The sequence below is a fragment of the Leptodactylus fuscus genome, chromosome 4 (assembly GCF_031893055.1).
Source record: "Leptodactylus fuscus isolate aLepFus1 chromosome 4, aLepFus1.hap2, whole genome shotgun sequence".
Lineage (NCBI taxonomy): Eukaryota > Metazoa > Chordata > Amphibia > Anura > Leptodactylidae > Leptodactylus > Leptodactylus fuscus.
Window position 1 is genome coordinate 218,965,184 of NC_134268.1, and position 20,318 is coordinate 218,985,501.

Genomic DNA, 20,318 nt, shown 5'->3' on the forward strand with positions numbered 1-20,318 from the left:
AAGGAGGTCATCCTGGATTTTGAGGTGATTGAGTTCAACCGGCTATTCTTGTTTCAATAGAGCACCAGCAAATTCTACAGCAATGGATGGAGATTATCAATCCTTGTCCCCTATAGCGACACACTAATGGGAATTGAGGAGATCTTCAATGAGTGACTCCATTTTTGGAGTAAGGCGAGGAAAAAAATTGGCTATTTATGACCAGCTACACAGTCCAGTCACATTAATGTGACCACCTGTCAAAATCCAGAATAACCACCTTTGGCAGAGCGGACCGCTGCGAGACGTGCAGGAAGAGAGGGGATGTTAAGATGATGATCACTGGGATGTTGAGCCATGCCGACTCCAGTGCCGTGGCCAGCTGCGTTAGGTTACGCGGTTGAGCATCCATGGCGCAAACAACCCGATTAAGGTCCCACAGATTCTCGATTGGGTTCAAGTCCGGGGAATTTGAGGGCCAAGGGAGTACGGTAAACTCATCCTGGTGCTCCTCGAACCACGCACGTACACTGCAAGCTTTATGACACGTAGCATTGTCCTGCTGGTAGATGCCATCATCCTGAGGAAAAACAATTGGTATGTAGGGGTAAACATGGTCCGCAAGGATAGATGCATACTTGTGTAGATCCATCGTGCCTTCCACAATGATGAGTGCACCCAGATGGCTGATGGCACGTGCCTTCTGCTACTGGGTATTTAACGTTGACGTCAAAAGTAGGCGGTGGTCACATTAATATGACTGGACTGTGTAAAAATAAAGGGCCCTGACCATAAAGAAAACCAGATGAAAATCTGCAAGAGTATACGTCAATATCAGAAGATACTAGAGATTGCAAAAAAGGAGTTCCCAAAAATCCATAAGAGAAATACAGAAAAAAAGAACCCATAAAACATAATTTACTAAATGATAATAAATAATAAATAGCACATATGCAATAAAAACAGCAAGGTCAAAAGATAAAGCACAGGTAAGTATCTCTACCATAGTCCAATATCATTTCCCAAACGGGAACTCCTCCCATAATAGACAGTATACAAAGAAAGTAGGAACAATCTTATCGGTGTCACCATCTAATGATCAAGCAGCAAGCTTGGGTTTGGGTAAAACACCACCATCGAAGGACATCTTCTTTGACAAGCAGACTACCCTTTGGATAACCCTAAACCTCTCCCTATTAACCCCAGATCACACCCTTACAAGGTCAGCACTGCAATCTGTTCCCTAAATGTACCCTAATATTTCCCATCCTGTTCCAGCGTGTTTCGTTCTACAAAGTAGGATTCATCAGGGTATTCTACAACAGTAAAGGGGCTTGATAAAGCAATGTTGCTCTGCAGTAGCCAGAAGACAGATATACACACACAGTGGTAGGGAATATGGACACACCAGCCTAAGGCCAAACTAGACCAGACGTATAGAGTTATTGATCTGGGGCAAATAGGGCGAGATTCAGGGTTGTCCTGGAAGGTTGGTTGGCTGGTAGATGGTTACACTGGTAAGGGCGGGTTCACACCTGCGCCCGGTCTCCACTTTGTGGGTTTCCGTCTTCTGCCCGAGAAACTGGACAGGAGAAACCCGGCAGTCAGTGTCCGCCTGTGTGTGTCTTCTGGTCTCCGTGACGAAACCTTTTTTTTTTTAACTGGACACAAAGTCCTGCATGTCGCCCGTGCTGCCGCCCCCTCCAGAGCGCCGCCAAAGGCGGTTGCCTCACCTCGCCTCATTAGACGTGTGGCACTGAAAGCATGGTACTATTTTTGTTGCAATTCAGATTACCCAGATATTGGCCCACTGGGTGCTGGATCCATATAGCGCCCTCTTTACCTCTCATATAGCGCCCTCTTTACCTCTCATATAGCGCCCTCTTTACCTCTCATATAGCGCCCTCTTTACCTCTCATACAGCGCCCTCTTTACCTCTCATATAGTGCCCTCTTTACCTCTCATACAGCGCCCTCTTTAACTGTACATCTACAACAGGTTTATAATAAGCGGGTTGACTTTAATGTGAAGATATTTTGTAACTGTTTTGTGAATAAGCAGCTCTAATTCTCAAGCCTTGACCTGGAATGTCTACACAAATCATCGCCATTCAATCTCCCCCTGGAGAAAGAATAACATTTATTCAGGAATGGCCCCCCCATCCCGTGATTAATGGCCACAGGCCTGAAGCTTCAAGTTACAAAGTAGGTGAAGAGATTGCAAATCCTCCAGAGCTGCAGCGAGGTCCTGACAGTCACGTGCCTCCATTGTAGAGCTCAGCCCTGGACTATGTACTGGACACTTTTTGTCAGAGATTTAGCAGGAGGAATTAATGTCATATTCAGATATTCTGCAATCCCAGCTGTGAGCCTACAGGATATCTGTCTTGTCTCCGGTCTTGTCACTTCTTTCCAAATCCATAAGAGTTTTTATCTTTCTTGTTCTGGATTTATCCAGGCACGGAATACGTGTGTCTGATGGAGTCAGACAGGAGCATGAAATGTGTAGCTATAGCGGAGGCAGAGGTTTTATTGGGGTCCCTAGTGCTAGATGGGGCCCAAAGGTCGGTGAAATATTATAGGTGATAGGTTTTAATAAACGTTGGGTAATACTATTAAGGTCATTATTAAAAGGCAAGGAGATATGCCAGAAATCTCATAGCTGGGAGTCTCACCTATGAAACCCTCACCTGTTGGGAAAATTGACCCCTATTCAGCTCCCAAAAGGGAGAGCTAATGGTCCTGGCTTTCTACTGCCACAGAGTAAGCCGAAAACATGCATAACCAACTCATTCGCTCCTTGCAGCTGCAATGGTTAGCTAGTACAATCGACAGTCATCGATGGCACTAATAACTGGGGTTCCCATGTTGTCCTGAGCTATAGGGGGTGCCAGACCCCATATCACAGGTTTACACATGAGAACAGGAGAGGAGGGAAGGAGGCCGGTTCCAATCACGTGACCCAGGGGTCAGAACCCCCATTGGAACCCCCAGGCCCATCAAGAAGAATCCAACAAATGAATTAAGATAAATTTAACAACCTGGACAACGTCTTGAAGGAGCCCTGAAGTATGACAACCAAACCGGAGACAATCATCTATAGGCAGCAGTCTTTCGGAGTTCGCGTCAGCAGAGATGGCCAAAGCATAGGATAGGCTGGAGACTAGAGCACCACCTTTATGTCCACAGGCTATCCTGCTTTGAAAGAAGACAATCCTTGAGATTACAGGATTACAGCCAACACTTGTTGACGATTTCCCTCTCACCAACCAAGGGCTGGATTCTCCAAGTGCTGAATAGATTCCAGGACATGACAGAATACCTTGGCCCAGGGCTGGTCCACACTTGGCAGATGCCGATGACCTGCCCGATGGAAATTTGAGTAAATTTGTCAAGCCAAGGGTTGGGTACTAAGAGGGCTCTATCATACAAGGAGCCATATACTACTGGACTTACCTTGGTTTGCAAAACAGCCAACAGCTATATCGCCCAATGATGCGTAAATGAATTGGAGAGGGGGAGGTCACTTCGGAAACTTTCTATCTCCCCAAGAACAAAAGGATTGGACTGTTGAAATCTACAGGCCTTCTTCTTATCTCCCTCGACGTCTACCAATGAAGAGCCGTCAGGATCCCAAACATGTTAAACGGTCAGCCAAACCTGCCGAAAACTGAGTTCACTCAACATACCTCTAATATGTACAGGCTGCTTTCAGGCATTTTGTGGTTGTGGAAGTTCATCAAGTCCAAACAATCTCATAATCAAAATATGTCAGACTGGAAAAGCCCTTTAAAGGATAATCCATCCTAAAAGAATCCAAATATTGGATACCGCCCACCGTCTCCGCAGTTACACAGTCAGTAGTTCCAAAATACACACAACTGGGTCTAGCTACATAATCCTATTGGAAACTCGCGATCCCTTGTTCATCTGTCAGTGACTTTGGGAAGAAAAAATACACAGTTTGCCCCCAATACCATACGGTAAGTGTTATAGTAATGTCTGTGACCAATGGATTGTAAATGCTAATGTAAAACACCCATTTCCTTCATGCTGCACGCATCTACGGGATAGCATTGAAACAGCTATCTGACATATCGCATTTCCCTTGATGGACTCATGTTGATTCCTCGTGAACCAAACCCAAATGTCTTAATTTTCTGCCTCTTAACCTCTTCTCTTTTCACCTACTTCAGTAATGATGGTGACAGCTGGCTCCACCATGAAAATATACAATAATAGTAGGTCGTTTTATACTGTTTAATAGCAGAAGAAAAATGAGACTGAAAAATGCTGAGTTTTTTTATATACATGAGAACAAATTTGCTTAAATTTCGTAAAATTGTGTAGGCTTCTAAGCTCACATGTCTCGGCGACTCCTGCTGATTCAGTATCTGTCCTTACACTTTCGTACATCAGTGTCAGCCATACACTTTATAGGCCTGTCAACCAAATGCTTTTACCATCCCCAGTTATCTTGCACGACTCCTATTCGTCTACTAGCTTTAAATGTCTTCTCCAAGCCGCCGTTCCGTAGAAATCCCGGTTTTCGCCGGTATACAAATGAGTTCTGCCGCAGCACTGGGGGCAGGCCCCAGCGCTCAAACAGCACTAGGGGTGTCCCCAATGCTGCGAGAGAACTCTCCAGCGCCACCTCCATCTTCACCTGCAATGGGTCTTCTTCGCGTCTTCTTCAAACATCTAGGGCAAAGCAAACTGCACATGCCCGCCAGCTACAAGAAAATGGACGCTTAAAATACTCTGCGGCCATTTTCTCGTGGTCGGCAGGCATCCGCAGTCGGCTTTGCCCTAGGCCTAGATGTTTGAAGCCAACCCCCGGAAGAAGACACAGTGAAAGGCCATTCCTGAAGAAGATGGAGGCGGTGCTGTTTGAGAACTCATTTGTATACCGGCAAAAACCGAGATTTCAAGCAAACGGTGGCCCGGAGAAGGCATCTAAAGGTAGGAGACGAATAGCCTTTCTTAAGGCTATTCCTACGTGTTAGGGACAAAAAATTTGATCTTAATGATAGAATCCCTTTAAAACATAACAAAATCTAAATAAATTTGGCATTGTTGTAATTGTAAAGACCACAGAATACAGGTAACGTTATTTTAGCCACCAGTGAATACCATAAAAGCGAAACCCATAAGTAATTGGGACTGATGCAGTTTTTCTCCAATTCCACCCCATTCTGATTTTTTCCCAGATTCCCAGTACATCATAAGCATTATCGAATGGTACCAGTACAAAGTACAGTTTGTCCCTCAAAAAATAAGTCCTACAACAATTCTTGACAAGGGTGAGTCAAAAAGTATCTGTTCTCTGGCTGTAGAATTTACTGTCAGAAAGGAAAATCTCGCCACTTTCCGATACACTGTATCAATGTATCAACAAGCTTTCATATTCTGTCATTAAAAGTATTTTAGGCTGAGCTGCGAGCCACGAGTACGCCGCTGTCTCCACCTCTTCATCAGACGCGAATCTTCATCCTCTTAGTCACCATCACGTGACTATCCAATGAAATCAGTTCATACTCAATGTTATCGTCAGTGGTGTCCGGCTTCTTCTTCACTTGTGTGACCTTTCTTGAGTTTCTTTATCCATTCATACACAGTTCCTCGCGACCAATTACTTTCTCCATACACAATAAATTCAGGACCATTTAAATTTTTTCTTACGCCACAGTCACAAATGAACAGACTGGAGAGACAGCAACTTCGTACGGAATAAGAAGGGGTGGCCAACAGAAGTTTAATATAACCAGAGTGCGGACTCATCATCGTATTTCAGACATGCAATAGTATAATGGCATCCAACCTGAATTTTTGTGTGTGCTCCATTTTGAAAAATTTGCACAATTTTTTTTCTTATCAGGAAAAGTGTGGTGGAGAAATAAAATCCAAAAAGCTCCAATCAGATTTCCTTTGGATTCTAGAATTTTTAATTTTGCTTCAGAATTTCCTCTAACATCTTAGGCGAGTTCTGTAAAGTAGAAGACTGTTAGCATTGGTTGTCTTGATTGTTTTGACTTCCAGCTTCATAAATACATTAAGAATGTTCGGCACTCAATGAGTATGCTTCCAAAATCTAACTTTATTCCGACAAATACACAAACGTTTCGGTCCAAGTTAAAGACCTTCTTCAGTGTGTCGGCAGTAGGAAGAGGAATAGGAAGCCAAAGATTCCACATTCCATTTACTTTGGCTTCCTATTCCTCTTCCTACTACCGACACACTGAAGAAGGTCTTTAACTTGGACCGAAACGTTTGTGTATTTGTCGGAATAAAGTTATATTTTGGAAGCATACTCATTGAGTGCCGGAAAGTTCATTTATTGTATGAAGATGGCCGTGAGAAGCTTTTTCCGGGCACCAGCTTAAGCTACCGAGTGACGTACAATACATTAAGAATGTTATCTCCATGACTGATATCAGGTCGGACTCTCCAAGATGAAATCTTTCTAAATTCATTATTTTACACTTCCATAATATTTTCACGGAGAAGTCGAAACAAATTTCCAAGTACCGAGAATCAACATAAAAACCGCCAACAGTTCATTCATCTCAAAGATAACAAAAAATTCTAACTGTTCTTGGTTTATTGGGAGCAAAGAAAGGTTCACGTGACGTAGGCAGTCATTTTTTTCCCCTTTAAGTGTGGATATACAATATCATCCCTTTCATCTACGAGGCTCGTGTTTATGTATCTGGAATGTAGGTTCCAGACCTCATAAACGTAGAGATGAAATACACAGAGCAGAGGCCTTCTGTCTCCAGGAATTCGGCAAATTAATGTTTAGCCAGGACTGAACCTGTGCGGAGAGATCAGTTTCCTACTAACGAAAAACATTAAGAAGAAGAAGATGACATTATACCTGGGAAATCCTCCCTAATGGGTCTGAAGAGAGAAGACAAAAACATAAAACCTGTGCAGGGGGTGTAAGCTAAAGAGGGGACGTCTTGTGGTCCCAAAATTAAAAGCCCATCCTTGATGAATGTCATCAATTGTAAATCTCAATGGCCAAAACTCAGGCCTGTTAAAGATCAGTGCATCACCAAAAAAAAACTACCGACCCCCATGGAGGCACAGAGTTTGTAGTATCATAGATTAGATGGTTGGAAAATTTAGGAGGTCCATCGTACAGACACCACTTCTGGAGTCAGAGGCATAACTGGAAGCTCCTGGGCCAAAATCTGTAATGGGTCACCTACCTACCATGTGCCACTTAGAATATCAGTATATTTTATGTGGCAAAGGGATCTTTAGGGTCATCTCAGGGTCTAGGATCCCCTGCATCCCCAGTTACGCCCCTGTCTGAAGTCACACACCAAACTTATTGGCCCCATAGCAAACATCCACCCAGTCTTTTTAGTAGGTAATAAACGTATTCTAGATATTGAGGGCCTTGGACGTTGCATTTTCGTTCCTTGTCTAAAACCTGCCCTACCACTTTGTGGGGTTCTCCCCACAAAAGCAACTTATCCCCATTCTCTGGACTCCACTGCCACTCCATTCACCACTATGCACTGTAATTTGGCTCTCTCCAGCCTTCTCAGATATCAATGGAGGTCCAGTGGAGGCACCTGCATGACCTCTGCTCTGTTCAGATGGGGTCCAAGCAGTGGCGTAACTACCACCGTAGCAGCAGAGGCAGCTGCCACAGGGCCCGGGACATTAGGGGCCCGGAGACAGCCGCTACCACTTTTGTTTTTTTGTTTTTTAATAGGCCGTTACCGGCTGGAGTTACTCCAGCCGGTAACGGGCGCTATTTACTTACTGATACTGGCTGGGCCGGGATTGGTAAGTGACACCGTGGGCCCCACAAAGACTATCATTATACTCGGGGGTCTTTGCAGACCCCCCGAGTATAATGATCGGAGGCCCGAGAGAGGTAAGAAACATAAAAAACATTGTTACTTACCTCTCCACGATCTGGGCAGGCTTCGGCCTAGTTGTCTGACGTCCCATGACCCTGGCCTGTGTCCCGGGTCATGTGACATCTGACGTCATTGAAGAAGGACGACAGGGGAGGCCGAAAGTGTAGATACTGGGGGACAGGTAAGCAACAGTAGCTTTTTATGTTTTTATTCGCCCGGGACTCCGATTATTATACTCTGGGGTCTGAAAAGACAGAGTATAATAATTGTTTATGGGTGTCCACAGTGGGGCATAATACTGTGTGCAGGGGCCACTGAGGGACATAATACTGTGTGCAGGGGCCACTAAGGGACATAATACTGTGTGCAGGGGCCACTATGGGACATAATACTGTGTGCAGGGGCCACTATGGGACATAATACTGTGTGCAGGGGCCACTAAGGGACATAATACTGTGTGCAGGGGCCACTATAGGGGGATAATACTGTGTGCAGGGGCCACTATGGGACATAATACTGTGTGCAGGGGCCACTATGGGGGATAATACTGTATGCAGGGGCCACTATGGGGGATAATACTGTGTGCAGGGGCCACTAAGGGACATAATAGAGTGTGCAGGGGCCACTATGGGACATAATACTGTATGCAGGGGCCACTATGGGGGATAATACTGTGTGCAGGGGCCACTAAGGGACATAATAGAGTGTGCAGGAATGCGGAGGAGGGGTCGGTCGAGGTCGTCGGTGTCGGTTGGGGGGGCCATGTCAAAAGTTCACCACGGGGCCCCGCCATTCCTAGTTACACCAATGGGTCCAAGGCACACCTATTCTCATGATTAGTGGAGGTGGTACCATTGGTCTGGCTTCCACCAGTCTGCAAAGTATCCCATATCCTGTGGATAGGTAATAGGTTGCATTTTTGGGCAAACCCCTTGAAGGGCATGCATATCCTGAAGGCATCCCAAATGGTCGAAATAGGGCCCATGGAGATTGAGCGAAGGTAGGTCCTCTGAATAGTATGAGCCATATATAGTAATGGACTGAGAACATTGACAACTATGGATAGTAAACAAAAGGGTAAAGCAGGTGGTGCTGCAAAAAATACGTAGGGTGGCTGCAGCAGAAAAATGTACCAAATGCTGCCACGTATATCACCCATTGCATTGCAACGTCTGAACACTACACTGCAGATCTGCAACATTCAATTTCTGCAGATTCTGTTTTATTTAGATTTTTTTTGCAGCATGTGGGTGACTTTTTATTTTTAAGTTGTAGATTTTTTGAAATTTTAATGTCTGCACAGAACATCATCTACATTTTGTCAGCTGGATATTGCAAATATTGTATAACACAAAATTTATTAAAAATGCAACAAAAACCAATCTGACATTAGAAGGTGCAGCGATTAGATTATGAAGGATACGATGCAAAATAGGTTTCACAAAGCTGCAGTCCCGGGCCTTGGAGGAGACTCTGGAAGGAATTGTGCAAGTTGTTACATCAGTGAAGCATAAAAGACAGAGCGGGAAGACAAAGCATGGAATGTGATAGAAAGCAAAAACTTCAGAGACGTCGTATGAGTAATGGTGCAATGTAGGAAGGTGAAGACAACACCTGTTACTTTGTTTGGTCCTATTAGTCCAGGGTTTGGGGGTCACATGATATAACACTGGGTCTGGGGGCAACAAAATGGCCTACGAATGAAAAACATATCGGAGCACATACAGAAAAATTCCATTTGTGCTGATGGTGCAAGTTCCTAAAAGTGAATTTTGTGAAATAAATTCTAAAAATAGTTTTACAAATTGTTGTGGAGTCAGTACCAGTTTTTGGAGCAAGCTTGATGATCGTGGCAGTTTTAGATGGGATGGTTAGCGGTAGATTAAACACAAGTTCTGGCTGCCTATGTGGTCATGAAAAAGCCACTAAGACTTGGCCAGGGTCTTACAGGGTTAGTAAACCGAATCTTTGCTCCATAAAAATCTGCAAGAGCAGATCACAATTCTGGGACTTTCACTTTTAGGAGAATGTGGCTCTCCTTCTCTTCTATTTGGCACTCTAGGGTTGTCAGAGAGCCTAGACACCTCTTCATCTCATCATCTGTGGTACTGAGTGGAGAGAAGTCCCAAATAGCAGGCAAACAAGGCAGGGGCCAGACCAGAAGGGCATCACTGGCTGCATATTGTGCACTCAGCACTAAAGTATCTGCCCCTCTTATCCTCCCTGTAATCCAGCCCTGATCCATATAAATACAAGAAATAGGTATTTAAAGGGAATCTATCAACAGAATCCAACATATCATAGGTTAGATACATAGGTTAGAGTCTCCTGAACCAAATGGTGTTTTCCCCTTGTGAATCGCTGCTTCTGTTGCCAAGATATTGCTGTTTTGGTCAATATGGGCGGTCCTGTGCTGATGCAGATAGTCTGGACTCCGCCCACCTCACAGTAGATACCCTAATAAGAATATCAGTGCTGAAACTGCTTGTACAGATTGCTCAGGAATGGTGGGGGCTAGAAAAAAAATTCCAACAGCGCCAGAATCAGTAAAGTGGCAACTATTATGGAATATATGGAGATAGAGTTGGTAACAGATCCCTTTTAAAGGTTTATATGATTGATGTATCCTTAGCATAGGTCATCATGAGCAGTGGCCATCTGATACCTGGCCATCCCATTGCTCATTTGTTAGGATAAGTCATCAATGTCAGATTGTGAGCACCATGGTCTCCTCTAAGGCTAGGCTACCAATATTGAAGTCCCAGAAAACCCCTTTGTCCTACCAAGGACATATCCGGATAGAAACCCAAATCTAAGGAATAAGCAGACCCACAAATGTATCATCTCGATTGCACATTATATCTTTTTAATAAACATTCAGACACACGTCCTGTACTAATAAAATACAACAATAAAAATATACCACAAATACTACAGAATTATCTTACAATATCTACACGAATGTGGAATGCGCTCTACTTACAAGTCGTAAGAAAATACTTTGATACATAAAAAAATGCTGTATGACATATAATGTACTGTACAATTATTTAAAAATACACATTCAAAAGCTACAGGAACTTTCCGAGGCAAGGGCTGGCGGCCACATCGGCCCGTGAACAAGCCGACCCGGCACAGAACTCGCATACAATAACAATGACAAATAAATATTTCAATTATATTTCCATTTATAATCGCCAATATTTTAACGCTGGTAAAACACAACAGGTTGCTAAGGAATTCAAGACAATTTGGTAAAAAAAAAAATTAAAAGAAAGGAAGTTTTTGGATTTTTCTTTAATTAATTCTCAAATTTAATTTTTCTAAATTAAATATATTTGGTCATTAAAATTAGACAAATTTTAATTTTAATATTTTCATACCGAGATTTATAAAATTGATACTTAATTTCAAATTTCGAAATTTATTTATGGGTTAAAATAAAATTTCCCTTTATAAATTTATTTAGTTCAAAAGGTAAACGTGAATGAGATCAATTCCATTTGCTTTAAGATTTCATATTTTGCTTTCTTTTTTTAAGTTAATTGCTAAATAAATGAAAAGTATTTTTGGTTATTAGTCGGAAATTAAAATTTAAAAAATTCAAATTTTGCAATTGCTGTAAAAATAAAAATTCAAATTATGAAATACGTTTTTAAATTGCCCTACTTTTGAACAAATTTTGTACTATTGAATTAATAATAATCATTTTTGGTAAATTGATACATGGCTGGATTATGGTTGGTCGCGTTACCCGTTGTGTCGAGCATGAAACGTAAAATATTGGCTCTTTTTCCATTATGTTTTTTTTGGGGTTTTAAAATAAGGTTATATTCATAAGAAAAAAAAACATACTTCCTCAGGATAAAAAATAAGGGATTTATAAATTATTTCAACTTTTTTTAATTTTTTTTTTGTACATAAGTTGTCTTCTGCAATCTATCCAAAGCACCTTTGACCCTGTCCTCCTTACCACCGAACATACAACTTCTGCAAAATTTTTGGAAATGAATTTCTCCAATGTTTAGTCCTTCAAAAAGTTTAGAATATGAAATAACACAATACATGGCGCGTTGAAGATCTTTGTAGCTTTTCGTCTAACCCCCTTCTGGAATCGGCGTTCACAGAATGGAAATGTCTTTTGTAAGTCTTTAGGGACAAAGTCATTGAGTCTCGATGGTGGGGTCTTGGGTCTAGCTGGAGATGAACTTGCTGATCTTACTTAGTCTTTTCTTATCTCGGTTGTTGTGGGAGTGATGGTGTTGGTGGGCATGGGCAGGTTTTATAGGGGACACCCCTTCGTAGTTGTGGCTCGATTCGTTGTGTTGCCTTGTGTATCGTTTGCACTTGCAGGATGTGACCACGGTGACTTTGTAGGTTCTGGTGGTGCCGTCTGCACATTGGAGTTGAATGCGTTGGGTGCGCGTCTTATCGTTGACGCATCTCCATTCCTGAGTGCTTCGACGACTCCAGTATTTCAAGCCATAACCTCCTCCGATCCAGTTTGGAAGAATGGGGAGAGGAAGACATTCTCCAGCACAGACTAGCTCCTTTAAGGGTCTAAGGCTGGTACATTGGCCGTCTGAAATGTACTTGGTGGATCTCAATTCTCGACAACCAACTTGATGGTGACCTGGAAGAAGAGCAATGATAGAAAATGGTTAATGAACAGGTCAATGGCCATATGTCAACCTAATGGACTACTCCAGCTGAGCCTTAGGCAATGTCGTAGTGTAACCATGTGTGGTGCTATTTGCCTACAAATATCAATCATGAGTCAAGTAGATGAGGAGAAAGGTTGACCATGTCACATGATCAGAAGCATCATGACGTCTTCTACCTCCATATGAATAAACATGGACGTTATAAGCTTACTTGCACAAGGGCCATGGAAGGCAGGTATCTCAAATGTAGGCAACTATGTAAGGTGAAGTTTTTGCATTGAATCTTTCAAGGAATATTCCCTTATACATTTAAAGGGGACACTTCATTGCCTCCACCAAGTCTAACTCTTTGCAATCATTGATAGCTGCCCCTCCACTGATTCCAACGCAGTTGGAATTTTTTCTCTAGCCCTTACCTTTCCTGAGCAATTGATGCAATTATTTTCAGCACTCAATAGCTCAGTCTTTCTACTATAAAGTGGGCGGTCCTGGGCTGGGAGCAGATAGTCTAGGACCGCCCATTTCACAGTAGATCACTTAGGTGCTGAAACTTTCAGAACCAATTGCTCAGGAACGGTGGGGGCTAGAGAAGAAATTCCAACTATGTCAGAATCAGTGCAGGGGTAACTGTTGAAGGATGCCAAGAGTTGGAGTCGGTGGACGTAGTGAAAGGTCCATTTTAAAACATATCCGGAGGATATAACATGCTTTCTGTGATTTGTGTTCCACCTTGCTTGGCTGATTGTGCATCATTTATGGTAATGTATGGAGAAAGTCACATATGCGTGGCCACCTCTAAATGCATTGGAAAAACAGTATGAAGAAGACGGGTGATCCCAACAGTGAAGATAGGTGGGGCCCCGGACGTGAGACCCACGTCTATCAGACAACTATGCCATACACATCCAATTTGAATACCTCTTTAAGGGGTTTCTAGTATTAGGAAAACGTGTGCTTCCAGAAACAGCGCCACAACCTTCCTTGGGCAGTGTCTGGTATTGCAACCCAGATTCATCAAAGTGAGTAACAATACCATATGCGTCCTGTGGACAGGTAAGGCGCTATTTTTGAAGAAATCAGCCATATTGTATTTACAGTCAATTAAAGGAATTTTTCTTTATATTGTAGGCTGATTCCTGGAGGATTTCTTTTTGTCAAATCCCTGCAGTTCCGCTGCACACTTAGTCGCACCCTTGGCATGTATCTACAGGTTTTGGTGGATGTGATGACCAATTACCTCCTGCTGACAGACCGCCGAAATCCAGCCATAATTATGTGTGCCTGGAATCTGAGACACAGGTAAAAAACAACAAGGGGTGCGGGGCAAGTTGGAAACTGACCGTCCCTTTAAGTGATGAAAGTGATGGCGAGCCAAACCTATAGGAAAGCATCAGCCAAGGAGGACGGGTCACGGCAGCACCTCTCACCCACGCGGCCGCCCCGTTCCTCCCTACCACATTTCTACATTTCGTAACCCAAGTGGAGACGCCAAAAACTCTCATTTTTTTTTATAGCCGATGATTAATGGCCATGGGAAGAAGCCAAATGTAATTTCTGTTCATTGCGATCCAGGATCTCCCCTCCCCCCCCCATCAGACAGAGGCAGGTTGGTGGTGGGCCCCTGGGGGCGAGCGCTGGGTGCCAGAGAGCTCAATAAAAATCTCTATATGTCTACTTTTGCCAAAGGCCCCGGGGCCCAAGAATAGTCAGCCAGGAAGTGCAAACAAATGCTGGCCCGAAATCAAAGCCCTTCATGTCTGCAGCCATTCCTGACATTACTGAAGTGTCACAGACAGGTGAGAGTGGAAGCGCCTAGTACCTGGCCTCTGCCCTGCGCACCGCTCACATACACGTGTAGCAGAGCTGTGTGTGACAGATGGGACGAGTGTGATGGATGTAGCAGAGCCAAGTCAGCTTGGATAAAGCTTAGTGTGACAGATGTAGTAGAACTGAGTATGACAGATGTAGCAGAGCCAAGTCAGCTTAGATAAAGCTTAGTCTGACAGATGTAGCAGAGCAGAGTCTGATAGATGTAGCAGAGCCCTGGTGGCTTCAACAGAGCTTTGTCTGACTGATGTAGTAGAACTGAGTATGACAGATGTAGCAGAGCCAAGTCTGACAGATGTAGCAGAGCCAAGTCAGCTTAGATAAAGCTTAGTCTGACAGATGCAGCAGAGCCCTGGTGGCTTCAACAGAGCTTTGTGTGACTGATGTAGCAGAGCTGAGTCAGCTTTAACACAGTCTTGTCTGACATGCAGTTGACTTGAATGTGACAGATGTTGCAAACCTGATTTGTAGTAGAACTGAGTGTAACAGATGTAGCGGATCCTATTCTGACACATGTAGTAGAGCTCAGCATGACAGATGTAGCAGAGCTGAGCCAAACCAAACTTATTATGATGTAGCAGTATAAGTCTGACAATTGTAAAAACTCTAAAGAACAAAGTCAGCTCTGCTACATCTGCAGAAATAAGCGATTATAAGATGGGGACTGTATCACCGGCTACATCTCCGGCACCATCCTGATCCCTCTCCCTTACACCATTGTATACTGCACTGCTACTGTTAGAAAACTACAACTCCCAGCATGCACACTGTCACTTGTTCTTGGAAGCAGTGGACGGAGCTGGGACTTGTAGTTTTACAACATCTGGAGTGCCGACGAACGCCAAACCCTGGTATAGTGAAAAGTTCTGCAACTATCTAAGGCGCCTTGTCTTTCCATCCCTCACTACTCTCAGGATCTCTGCTTGCAGGACTTTTCTCTCCACCAGAATCGCGCGGACACTGTGCGGAAAACACATTCTAGTCTATGGAGTCCGTGCGCTTTCTTAGGTAACCGCTTTTTAATACGTTCTGTATTTCGTTTAAGGGGGCCCCAAGTCGACTCCCCAAAAGGAATACCGCACGCAGATGTGAAGCGGGCCTTAGACAGCCGGGACATCACACTGATCCATGTTACCTGCACTGATACATTGTAACACATTGATATTGGGATCAGCAGGATTGTCTAGACTGGATACAATGTAACAAAGTAGTATGAGGTGTGAATTTGCTGCAACTTCTGTGGTCTCCGCCATCTTCAAAATGGTGAGAAAATAAAAGACAACGGACACCAATAAAGGAGAGGACACCTGACTAACACAACTCAACTATGCCCAACACACTCCACTCTGCTACTCTGACTACACACCGGACCGGAGCAGGTAGTGCGACTGCATTTCCATTGTACTGATGGTTATATCTATGGTTCACGCAGATCAGGGACCCGACCTGAGGCACTAGAGAGTGACATCACTGCAGCAGAGAGTGACATCACCAGTGGTTGTGACATAATTAGTCCAACTACACTGCATACAAATCCAGCTCTTAGTTCAGTTGTGATGCATGTGACAAATTCGTCACCGCTACATCAGCTCTGCTGTAAAGTTCTACTAAGTGTATCTGAGCTCTGCTGTGCTTCGCCTTCTCAGCTCTGCTGCATTTGGTCGGCTTGAGTTATACAACTTTTCTGCATGTGACAAAATCACCTCTGCTGCGCATCAATGATATGAATTTGCCACATCTGCGAAGTTCATCTTTGATGCATCTGACTAATACGGCTCTGCTGCTCCGGAGTCATTTCACTCTTCTGCATGTGACAACGTTATGTTGCTAAATTCAGCCCTGCTACATCTGACAAACTCACCTCTGCTACATGAGGATGGTTTAGCCTTGGTAACTCTAGTGCCTGTGGCAGACTTAGCCCCGTTTCATCTGACAGACTCAGCTCTGCTACATCTATACATCCAGTGGCCCATGTTATAGTACCTGCAATGTGATCGCCCTGAGTAGTTTTGCAGTATCGGGGGGTCTCGGGGTCAGGGTAATGTTCCTATTGTGAGAGGTCGGTGGGAAATCTAGGCGTTCACTGCGGGGGGTAATATTATATAGTAAGGTGGGGGAGGGGAATATACATAGTGTACAGGTGTAGGTAATGTATACAGTGGACTCATATAACAGCCTAAAAATAGGATCAACCCCCCTCGAAATCACTACATCTACCTATAGGCAACGCAGCAGCATCACCTGCTGTATACAGACAGCCCCAATAGTAATGTCACATCACAGGAATACAAGTAAAAGCATACAGATGTAGCAGAGCTGAATTTGTCATTGCACACTAAGAATCAAGACATTGTATTAGGTCTTTCTGCAGTCCTATGTAAAACATAAAGTCCCGAGCCAAGTGACAAACTCAGCTTTAATGCACCTGAATGTGTGACCTAGGAACTTCTGAATGTCATTTACAGATGTAGCAGAGCTGAGATTGTCAATAGACCTTTGGGAGTGAATGCTGTCTGCACTGCAAGTATTAACATAACCTAATAGATTGCCTGGCAGTCCTATGCAAAATAAGAATTCACTGAACTAAGCTCTGCTCCACCTGTGTCTTTCTTACACCTTGAAAGTCTTTACAGATGTAGCAGAGCCGAGATTGTTAGTAGACTTTTGGGAGTGCCTACTTTCTGTGCTGTAAGAATGAATTTGCTAGATTTTCTGGCAGTCCCATGCAAAAAATAAATCCATGTATTGAGGTCGGCTCTGCTGCATCTGTAAGTGTCCGTCTTATGTGGCAGAGCTGAGTTTGTCATTAGACCTTTGTGCATGTATAGTATCTGCGCTGTAAGAATTAAAATAATCTAATAGATGTCTTAGCAGTCCCATGTAAAAAACCATTTGCTCTACTGCGTCTGTAAGTGTCTCTGTTACACCTTCAATGTCATCTGCAGATGTAGTAGGGCTGAATTTGTCATTGCACCTTGTACCTACAATGTAAGAGTTAAGGTATGGCTGTATTTTCTGCAGTCCTATGTAAAATTGTATGGTCTGTACCAACTCAACTCTACTGTACCTGAAAGGACGCTCTGTCCGTAGCTACATCTCATGTAGCAGAGCAGAGTTTGTATTAAACCTTTGGAGAGCTACACTGTCTGTGCTGTAAGAAATAACATTATCCAGTAGATTTCCTTGCAGTCCCATGCAAAACAAATACATTTATGGAACTAAACTTTTACGCCTTTTTTCAGATGTAGCAGAGCTGAATTGGTCACTTCCCACAATTCCGATTGATGTGGTTTTACATAGGACTGCATGCACATCTACAGTATGAAGTATGACAAACTCAGCTCTGCTACCTATGCATGTATGCACCCACCAATGATATACTGAGATCATGCTGGGAGTTGTAGTACCACCCCTGGCATAGCCGCATTGACTTACTTGTCCGGTCCAGGGCTGAGCTGGCGGGGTGTCTGCCCCCATTCCTGGCTTGGTTGATGGCGCTGCTGTTGGCGCTGTCCGCTATATGTTTATCCATATGGTAGAGGATCTCGGTGGCATCATTCTTAAAGGACTGGCAGCTCTTAAAGAGGAAGCACAACAAGTACAAGAGGCAGCACTGGAGCCTGCAGATGACCATGGTGACCAGGAGGTGGCAGCACTCAGGTTCCTTGCCCTGCTGGTTAGGAGTGTGAGCCTCCTGTCTGTGGCCCGGCCTTATATACCTTCTGTAGGGCTGGAGAATGGGAGGGGTCCCAGAGAGATCTCCTGCACAATACAGGGGGGTGGAAGTTACAGGCTGCACGAGAGTCGCCCTACAAAGCAACCGATGTAGCAGAGCTGAGCGTGTCATGTAGGGCCGCTGGGTATCAGAGCTCGCTGCGTAGCCTTACCTGCAGTCCTATGCAACAAATAGTGAGGTTTCTTTGATTTGTGCCACATGACAAACTCAGCTCAACCTTCTGCTCGGCGATCTTACTAATAGTCACGATACCAAGATAGAGTAAAGGGGTTGTCTAAGAATTGTAAGAAATTCCGGAGCCGCCATTGTGGGTGTAGAACGAAAAAAGTCACAGCTGTCCCTGGTGCGGAGTTGTAAAGTCCCGGTCACCTTCACCCTCCATCGCTGGGATTCACCGGACTGAAAGTGGAGAGGACAAATATAATGGGGACAATGAGGCCGGTGATGTGTGTGATGTCACCAATCCCTCTCCAGAGACCACTACGGTGGTGACATCATCGAGTCCTTGCCAGGAGTCCGGTGACATATGTGAGTGACATCACTGATTCCTCTCCAGTAATCACCAATATCAGTGACATCACCAATCCCTCTCCAGAGACCACTGAGGCTGGTGACATCACTGAGCCCTCGCCAGGAGTCCGGTGATATATATGAGTGACATCACCAATCCCTCTCCAGAGACCACTGAGGCTGGTGACATCACTGAGCCCTCGCCAGCAGTCCGGTGATATATATGAGTGACATCACCAATCCCTCTCCAGAGACCACTGAGGCTGGTGACATCACTGAGCCCTCGCCAGGAGTCCGGTGATATATATGAGTGACATCACCAATCCCTCTCCAGAGACCACTGAGGCTGGTGACATCACTGAGCCCTCGCCAGCAGTCCGGTGACATATGTGAGTGACATCACTGACCCCTCTCCAGTAACCACCAACATCAGTGACATCACCAATCCTTCTCCAGAGACCACTGAGGCTGGTGACATCACCGAGCCCTCGCCAGGAGTCCGGTGATATATATGAGTGACATCACCAATCCCTCTCCAGAGACCACTGAGGCTGGTGACATCACTGAGCCCTCGCCAGCAGTCCGGTGACATATGTGAGTGACATCACTGACCCCTCTCCAGTAACCACCAATATCAGTGACATCACCAATCCTTCTCCAGGGAATGGTGAGTCCAGTGATGTAGGTGTGTGATGTCATCAATGCTTCTCTAGAGACCACTGGTGACATAACTGATCCCTCTCCAGGGACTGCTGAGTCCGGTGACATATGTGAGTGACATCACTGATTCCTCTCCAGTAACCACCAATACCAGTGACGTGTGAATGAAGTCACCAATCCCTCTCCATAGACTGCTGATGCCAGTGACATCACTGAGCCCTCTCCAGCAACCATTGAGGCCAATGACATATGTGAGTGATGTCACAGATCCTCTCTGCAGCAACTGAGTGATGTCATCAGTCTCTCTCAAGTAACTATTGAGGCCAGTGACATATGTGAGTGACATCACCGATCCCTCCCCAGAGACCAATGAGGCCGATGACATCTCTTACCCCCCTTCAGTGCTCACTGAGGCCGGTGATGTCTGTGAGCTACGACTGACTAATTTCTGGTAATGTGAGTGATGTCACCGATCCCTCTGCATTGACCAATGACATCATAGATTGGTCTTACTGTCACCTGGGCCTCCTCAGTTCTGAGCTGGTGAGGAAACCTGGACCAGGACTGTACCAAGGAGAGCCAGAGATAGGGGAGGATTCCTTTTTCCACCTCTTTAAATTATGTATGAGATGTTATCTGAATAGGGCAATACTGAAAATATTCTTGTACCTTTAAGAAAAGTTAGAGTAGTCTCTACTATGCAGAAATGTTCTGTTATCAGCCACTTCTGTAAGAGATTATACTGAGACATATCTCATAGACATATATACAGTATATATATACATACATCAAGTACAACCAAGAGATAGGAAAGGACATGACTGATAGAAGTGAGAGGGGCCAGAGATAAAGGAGGAGCCAACAAAAGCTGTGCATTTCTACCAAGCCTGGGTGACTCTGTGACTAAGTGATAGATCTCTACAGCAAGCAATGGATTCTATCTATCTATCTATCTATCTATCTTTCTATCTATCCCATATCTATCTATCTATCTTCTATCTATCTATCTATCTATCTATCTATCTATCTATCTTCTATCCATCTTTCTATCTATCCCATATCT

General features: G+C 44.2%; 1 protein-coding gene across 1 annotated transcript; it reads right to left on the reverse strand.

The window, feature by feature from the left end:
• Window positions 1-11,445: 11,445 nt before the first annotated feature.
• Window positions 11,446-18,019, reverse strand: SOSTDC1 (sclerostin domain containing 1). Its single transcript, XM_075269899.1, has 2 exons — window positions 17,785-18,019; window positions 11,446-12,491 (listed from the first exon to the last, which is right to left on the reverse strand). Exons 1-2 carry the CDS (start codon window positions 17,981-17,983, stop codon window positions 12,052-12,054), a joined length of 639 nt encoding a protein of 212 aa, XP_075126000.1. The 5' UTR covers window positions 17,984-18,019; the 3' UTR covers window positions 11,446-12,051.
• Window positions 18,020-20,318: the final 2,299 nt, after the last annotated feature.

Excerpts from the sequence above, each read along its gene's own strand:
- SOSTDC1 (XM_075269899.1), bottom strand. The coding sequence starts at position 17,983 with ATGGTCATCTGCAGGCTCCAGTGCTGCCTCTTGTACTTGTTGTGCTTC. Across the intron at positions 12,492-17,784 it reads CTCAGCCCTGGACCGGACAA|GTCACCATCAAGTTGGTTGT; the intron begins GTAAGTCAATGC and ends CTCTTCTTCCAG.